Below are 7,642 nucleotides of genomic sequence, written 5' to 3'. Positions count from 1 at the left end.
TACATAGGACAATGTGATACATGCGCAAGGGTTAAGGTATCACAGAAACCTTTTTTTTTTTTTTTTTTTTTTCAAGCTGGGAAATGCTTTTACGCATCCCCCTCGGAAATAGTGGCATAGGCTGGCACCATTTCCGAGGGAGTATGTGGGACTCACCGGCTGCAAGTCAGCCAGAATACCCACTAAAACCCAGCTAAATTCCATCGCCTCGCCTGATGCCTGAGTTCCGGGAACAAAAAATTAATCTTCCGCAACTCAGACAGCGGCGTCCGCCGAGGCAGACCCTCCACTGGGGATCTAAGGATCCCATTGCTCCGTCTCTTGCTTACCAGAGCAACAAGATGCGCCTTCCAATTTTATATTAGGGTGGTAGGCGGCGATCGTGGGCACGTCGCCTTCGACCTGCCCTACGGCGGCGTATCGGGATTGCAGCTGCGTCATCCTCTCGCTGCCGTTCCGCCGCCTCCTTCTGCGTCATCACCTCCTCACAAAAGGAGGCGACGGCATTCCAAGAGCTCTCACTACTCACCATAGCATGGACGACGGTGGGCAATGATAGGTCAGGCCCAATTTCTTCCACGAGTGTGGCGCGCTGAGTCGACCACTGGACGCACGACTCGAGTGTGTGCTGTGCCGTGTCCTCCACGTAGCCGCACTCATGACACACCTGAGTGGGCTCTCTTCTTGCGACCCTGCACAAGTATCTCCCAAAGCAACCGTGCCCCGAGAGCATCTGCGTGAGGTGAAAAGAGGGAGCCCCGTGGTTACGGTCCGTCCACAGTTCGAGGACGGGCCGGATCGCCTCTATTGTGCGGTGGCCGGCAGTCGGTGCACAAAGTCGCTCGCGCCATAAAGATATGAGGGAACTGGCTGTGACCGCCCGCCGCGCACAATCAACTATCACCGCAGGGTGTTCCCCCCGTTGACGGACATCAACTCTCCGCCAGTACTCCCTCGCGAGCAGAGCAGCGTTTAAGTCCCAGGGTGGTGTCCCCGCCAACACAAAGGCAGCCTCGCCTGATATGGTGCGATACCCTCGTATCACTCTGACTGCCATAAGCCTTTGAGGTCTTTGCAGTAAAGCCCGAGTTCGGGAAGTCAGAGTATCCGACCATATAGGTGCTCCGTAGAGCGCCATTGATCGCACCACACCCGTGTATAGACGGCGACACCGTAAACCCGGACCACCAATATTTGGTAGGAGCCGACTTAATGCACCAATGGCACCTTGAAGTTTCGGGACAAGACGCCGGAAATGCTCCTCGAACGTCCACCGGCTATCGAGTACGAGTCCTAAGTACTTCATAGTACGTTCGATAGCGATGGACACTCCGCCAACTACCAGTGCGGGCTGATCAGGAGGCGCTCTCCAGGGCCCGTGAAAACATAGGGCCTCGGATTTATGCAGCGCTACTTCTAATCCCAGACTCCGTATTTTGGCTACAATTTTGGCTACACCAGCTGTAGCTCTACGTCTAGCCTCCAGAAAAGTGCTGCCACGAGCCGTCACAAGGGTATCGTCGGCATAACATACGATGTCAACGCCCGTCAGAACGGTTCCCCGCAACACCCAGTCATAACCAATGTTCCACAGGAGGGGACCAAGAACTGAACCCTGTGGGACACCGCAAGACATCGCCCTTTCTGACCATCGATCACTAGTTCGATAGCTAATCGATCGTTCGGAGAGGTAAGCCGCCACAGTCCGCTTTAGATAACGGGGGAACATATGGTACCTCATCGCCTCCATAATGCAGTTCCAGGGTAAGGAGTTGAAGGCATTGGCGATATCGAGTGACACCGCCACCAACACCTCGCCCCGGGATACCGCGCTATCCGCAAGGTCCCTTACCTGCGCTATTGCGTCTATGGTAGACTTGCCTCTGCGGAAACCAAACTGGTTATCGCTGAGGTCTGGTCCTACCGTCTCCAAGTGTTGGATGAGGCGAGCAGCAACAACACGTTCAAAGAGCTTGCCCACTTCATCTAGCAATACGATCGGCCGGTACGCCGACGGCTCATGAGCAGGCCGTCCGTCCTTCCGGAGCAGGATCAGTCTCCCTCTCTTCCACGGTCTCGGGAACTGACCCTGCTCGAGACAGGCACTGAACAAGGCCCTAACCCACGGCTCGAGTGGCCCTAGGGCTAGAGCCCAGGCGCGGCCAGGGATGCCATCGGGGCCTGGTGCAGTGTTTTTCCGGCGCATACGTATCACTGCCGAGCCTAACTCTCCTTCCGTGACCTGAGGTACGGCATCAAGACTTTGATCTTCCTCCACTGAAGACGGCGCCATGCGGGGAATCTCATGCTCAGTTCCATCTGGAAATAGAGCTGCGACCACCGACTCAACGACGAGAGGCTGGAGACTCTTCGTAAGAGGAGGGGCTCTGGGTCGAAGTTTCTTACGTACCAACTTGTAAGGCTTCCCGAAAGGGTCCGCATCCAAAGAGGCCAGCATCTCGTCATTGGCAAGATTTTTTGCCTCCCCAATGGCTATACGCAGCGTCTGCACCGCATCCCTGTAAAGCGAATAAAGCCGATCTTCTTCAGCTTGATCTCGTCTCCTTCGCCGACGATAGCGAGTGTATCGTCGTCTTACAGCCACGCAGGATCTACGCAGCTGTGCAAGCTCATCAGACCACCAATACACCGCTCGCCTCGAAGGAACAGTGTGTATTCTCGGCATGGCTCCATCGCAGACATGCGACATAGAAACGCCAAGACGTGCTACTTCTTCTTCTACCTCAATTAGATTTCCGTCTCGAGGTGCGGAGAACCAAGCCTCGACTAAGGCAACCTCGACTAGATAGTCCCGGTCCATACGGGACAACGATCAACGAGGACCAACACATCGCAAAGGCTGGTTTGGACCGTTAGAATAAGCTGAGTTCCCTGAGATACCAAACCTCACATATCGGTGATCAGACAACGTCTCCACGTTCTTTTTCACTTCCCAGCCATGAACACGGCGTGCCAGGACGCCATCAGACCACATTTCTGAATTTCGGACTAAGCTCAAGTGGCTTCCGATTCGTCTTCGCAGGAATACTCATATTCTGTCTCTTTTATACTCTGTTCTTTTCCATCACTATACTCCTTTTTATCTGAAAGAACGGTTTGAGTTTCTTAGTGATACTCACTGTCGTTCACTCCGTTCTGACGATAACCTTATCTTAAAAATTCCCACTCATAGTACTTCTTTTTTCTCTAGATCCTTTGCTGTCGAATCCGTAAGGCTGTGGAACTCTCTCCCTCCTGATATCAGACGTGCGAAATCTTTACCGATATTCAAGGGGCTCATTGGTAAACATTACTTTCCACCTTAAATTTTGTATTTTTTTTTTTTTTTTTTTTTTAATAATTATCGTCATGGTTTGTTGTGTTTATGACATGTTTATATATATATTTTTTTACATTTTTATACATTTATATTTATTATATATCTATATTTATATATATACTCGTATACGTATGTATAAATATTGTAAATATACAATTTGTATTATATGGTATATGTATCGTATTGTATATTATATATGTTGATATATCTTAGTATTTTGTTACATAAGTATTTAACTATTTTCTTTTTTATGCGTTATTTTCTTTTATATATTACCTCTGTACACCCTAGCCTATATCTTTATAATTTTTATTATTAGTTTCTTCGTTAGGTTGCCTGGAAGAGATCGCTTTTTAGCGATAAGGCCGCCTATTGTGCATTTTTCTTTCTTTCCATTATTTTTCTGTATCGTATGTTTCTGTGTGGTGTACAATAAAGTATATTTTCATTTCATTTCATTTCATTTCATTTCATTCATTCATTTCATTCATCAGCGAAGGTGACGTCAACAATGGAGCCACCTTGCCTTCGCACGCACGTGTTAACCGATCCTCGGTTAAGGACCATGAGTCCAGTCACCGTCGCCCATTCCTCCAGTTCTCGTCCACTTGGAGTCGTTGCCGGGCAACCCCAAGCCACAGATTTGGCATTGAGATCACCAGCAATTAACACTCGACTGGAGCGACTTCTGCCTATCAAGGCGCCGACCTCAGCAAGGAAGTCCTCAAAGTCAGCTAGACTCCGATTTGGCGAGAAGTACACTCCCACCACCATTATATCATGGATGAGGGCTGATACGTACCCTTTACCCCGGACCACATCCACGAGGGCTGGAGAGCCTTCGATGGACCGGGACGTTATGGCTACCAATCCGTCTCGATCCCCCACCCAATCGACCCCAGATGGGACGTAGTAAGGCTCGGACACAACAGCTACGTGAATCGACCACTCCGCCATGCTCTGGAATAGAAGGTCTTGAGCTCTGGCGCAGTGATTGATGTTTGCCTGGAGGAGGTTCAGATCCATAACTAATCTTCAGTCATTGGAACCTCCTCTGGCCCTACAGTTTGCTGCGGTAAAGACGAAGACTGTTTGCTTCTCAGATCTATATTGCCTCCCCTCTTCTTCTTATTCGATGTGGAAAGACAAATTCTGCCTCCCACGCGATGTTCGGCTGACTTACCCGCAGCTGCACATACTACGCAGTATGGCGCAGCGGAACACCCACGAGACTTATGACCAGGTTGGCCACAGCGGTAGCACAACCCACTGCGGTCAATGCCTTCTTTGCACTGAACACCTACATGGCCCGGAGCAAGACATCTGTAGCACATGAGGGGTCGGGCATCCAACAGTTTGACTTGAGCGGACACCCAGCCCACAAGAAGCCTTCCTCCTGCTACAATCTTTTTAGCGGCAGCTACGGGACAGTGCACTAAAACTGCACCCAGTCCATCGTAACCGCTTACCACAACGCCAGCCCGTACTTGATCAGCTGGACATCCTCCCACTGACGCAACTGCAGCAATCACCTCAGCACTAGTTACGGAGTCATCCAAGCCAGTAACTCGCAGATCTACAGATTTTATAGGTCTGGAGACCGTGACAAACTCATCACCTAAGACCTCCCTAAGCTTGTTAGCTAGCAAGTCCGCTTTATCAGCACTGGAGGCTCCAGGGAATTCAAATAGGCGGCCTCCTGTTGCAGCCTTTCGAAGTCTGACTCCGTGAGCTCCGATATCCGCCGCATTGATTTTCTCCTTTGCAAAGGTGATTACCTTCGCATAAGTTGTACCGCTTTCCTCAACTCCCGGCTTTAGCGTCAAGAGCACCGCTGATGATCCAGGGGGGCGGAGTTTGCTGGCACGGCTTTTCGGGTCGAGTTGCTGTTTGCGACCCACTTTTGTCCATTCCGACGCTGACATCTGAGACTGCCGCTGCTCCTGGTTCGTAGCGGGCAGGTGTCCATCCTTTTTCTAATACTTCTTCTTTTTCTTCCTTTTCTTCTTCTTCTCTTGAACCCCTTTGGAGGGTGTAGAAGTTGAAGTAGATGTCCCTTCTTTTGCCCCCTGTGTCCGATTGGACCCAACTGGTCTCTGTGCTGTACTGGGCCCGGGTTGTGCAGACGTTTGAGGCACGTTTCCTTCAGCTGGCCTGGACGCGTCCGATGCAGACCCTGAGACCACAGCTGCATAATTACGCCCAACTTGCCTATTATCCGACGCAAGCGGCGGTCGAAGGTTTCTCGCTGGGAGGAGCCTGTCCTCAAATGTCGCCAGACGGGCGTCCAACATTCCTCCGACCTGGATCATAACCGTTCGGCAGATCTCCTCTAAAGTGAGCGCGTCTGGAGTTGGTCCAGAGCGCTTGGTTTTATTATTTTTTCCGTTATTCTTTGAAGGAGGTTGAGTTACAGGGGGTGCCTCCTCCGTCACATCCATAGGAGGGGGGACAGAACCCTGATTCTGCTCCCCCTTCATCTCTTGGCGTAATTGAGACAGCTCAGTCCGAAGACTGGCCATCTCGGCCTGCAAGCGAACATTGTCCGCCTGCAATTTTCTCGTTTCCTCTGATATATTGCGTGATGCCAGGACTTCCACGGCCGCCTTAATAGAGTCCGCAGCGTCTTTTAAATCGCGTACGAAGGTACCCTTCAAGTTGGAGGACTTAGTGGCTACCTTTTTGATAATTTCCACGTCCTCTAGTACCTCGTTTTGCAGACGAGCAGCGGTTTTTTCGTCGATCCGCTGTCCGTCCGTGGATCCTACTCCTTTGCGCAAAACCCGCCGACAGCGGGCGACTTCAGTCTCTTTAAGGAGGTCTTCTTCTGCACGTAGCCTAGTCTGTTGGCGGGCCTCCCTGGTTCTGCCCAGACTACTACGAAAGCGCCCACTGTCTGGCACTTGACCTATGCGCCTTACGGGCACCGGTGTTCCAGGCCTTTCTTCATCAGTGGACATATTATTTTCTTCACCCTCGCTGAGACGGGGACGTTTCGCTCCGCCCATCGGTACTATCACTGGAGAGCCTGATCTCGATCCGAGCCGGCTCCCGACGGGTCTAAGGCTGCTGTCAGATTCCGACGCCACCTCTTCAGCACCGTTCCTTGTACCTGTTTCTCTTCTACTACTTTCTCCTCTTTTTTCTCCCACTCCTTTCTTTGCCCAAAATTTCCCCCCCAAACCTAACACATCCTCTTCACGTCGGTTGGCCCCCCCGTATACGTCGGGGCCGATGCGCCGGCTTTCCAGCGCACCAAGGGATTCCCCCTTTCGGGGACCCTCCCGGGTAGTTATATTTGCCGCCGTGTAATCCATTATTTTATTTTTTTATTGTCCCCAAACCCCCCATTGTGACGCCTTCGGGACTGAATTCCCATCAGCCACTCATCCCATCGGCAGGCGACGGACCTTGGGATTGGGGTAATTTTTATAGAGGTTGTCTTCCTCGTGGCCCCTCGCTCCGTGCGTGAGGCCCCCGGTTCCGCTCAGTGTGGATTACGGGTTGCCCGACGGTAGCTGAAGCCAATGCTCACCGGTTATGAAGACCAGCAGAGCCCGTCGCGCTTGTAAATTTTTAACGAGGTTTTCTTCCTCACGGCTCGGAAGCCACTAGAACCCAGCAGGAAACCAGATTCATCCCCTTATATTGCCATTTAAACGCTCGCTATGTCCACTCTGATAAGCAAAGCAGTAGCAGGAGCATCCAAACGGCAAACCTCAGTTGCAGCACATAAAAGTGCCCCACCCCCTGCTAGTTTTGGTTCACGCCGGGTTTCCCCGGTACCTCGTTAGGAGGCTTTCCCCTATCCACCACCCAGGGGACGCACCCGATGGAGGACTAGCAACCCCACACGGGAAGGTATCACAGAAACCTCCCTTAGGTCATATGGGTGAACATAGAACAGTTACAAGTCCGTGGCAGTTAATATCATTAGATTTAATGGGCCCGTTTCCTAAGAGTAAACGGTGCAACACGATGCTTTTAGTCATAACATGTTTATTTAGTAAATTTACATTGCTATTTCCACTAAGAACGGGCAAGGCTGATAAAATTTGTGAAATTTTAGAGAATCAGTTTTTGTTATTTGGCAAAGTCAAAGCCATCATCTGTGATAATGGAAAACAATTCGGTTCGCTGTTATTTAAGGACCTCGCTCAAAAATATGGTAGTCAAATTTGGTACACTCCTAACTATCATCCCCAAAGCAATCCCACGGAACGAGTTAACAGAGTAATAGGGACCATGATAGCTTCATACATTAATTCAAAAAAACATAACGAATGGGACATACATTTACAA

General features: G+C 50.6%; 2 protein-coding genes across 2 annotated transcripts; both read right to left on the bottom strand.

The window, feature by feature from the left end:
• Positions 1 to 3,823: 3,823 nt before the first annotated feature.
• On the bottom strand, positions 3,824 to 4,366 carry LOC128198692 (uncharacterized). Its single transcript, XM_052885167.1, has one exon. It carries the CDS (start codon positions 4,364 to 4,366, stop codon positions 3,824 to 3,826), a length of 543 nt encoding a protein of 180 aa, XP_052741127.1.
• On the bottom strand, positions 4,327 to 5,311 carry LOC128198646 (uncharacterized). The gene has a single exon (XM_052884991.1). The coding sequence runs from the start codon at positions 5,263 to 5,265 to the stop codon at positions 4,369 to 4,371; it is 897 nt and encodes a 298-aa protein (XP_052740951.1). The 5' UTR covers positions 5,266 to 5,311; the 3' UTR covers positions 4,327 to 4,368.
• Between the last annotated feature and the right edge of the window lie 2,331 nt (positions 5,312 to 7,642).

This window comes from Bicyclus anynana, chromosome 13 (assembly GCF_947172395.1).
Source record: "Bicyclus anynana chromosome 13, ilBicAnyn1.1, whole genome shotgun sequence".
NCBI classification, from domain to species: domain Eukaryota; kingdom Metazoa; phylum Arthropoda; class Insecta; order Lepidoptera; family Nymphalidae; genus Bicyclus; species Bicyclus anynana.
This window is presented reverse-complemented; position numbering and strand designations above follow the sequence as displayed.

Coding starts and splice junctions, on each gene's coding strand:
- LOC128198692 (XM_052885167.1), bottom strand. CDS start 4,366: ATGGATCTGAACCTCCTCCAGGCAAACATCAATCACTGCGCCAGAGCT.
- LOC128198646 (XM_052884991.1), bottom strand. CDS start 5,265: ATGTCAGCGTCGGAATGGACAAAAGTGGGTCGCAAACAGCAACTCGAC.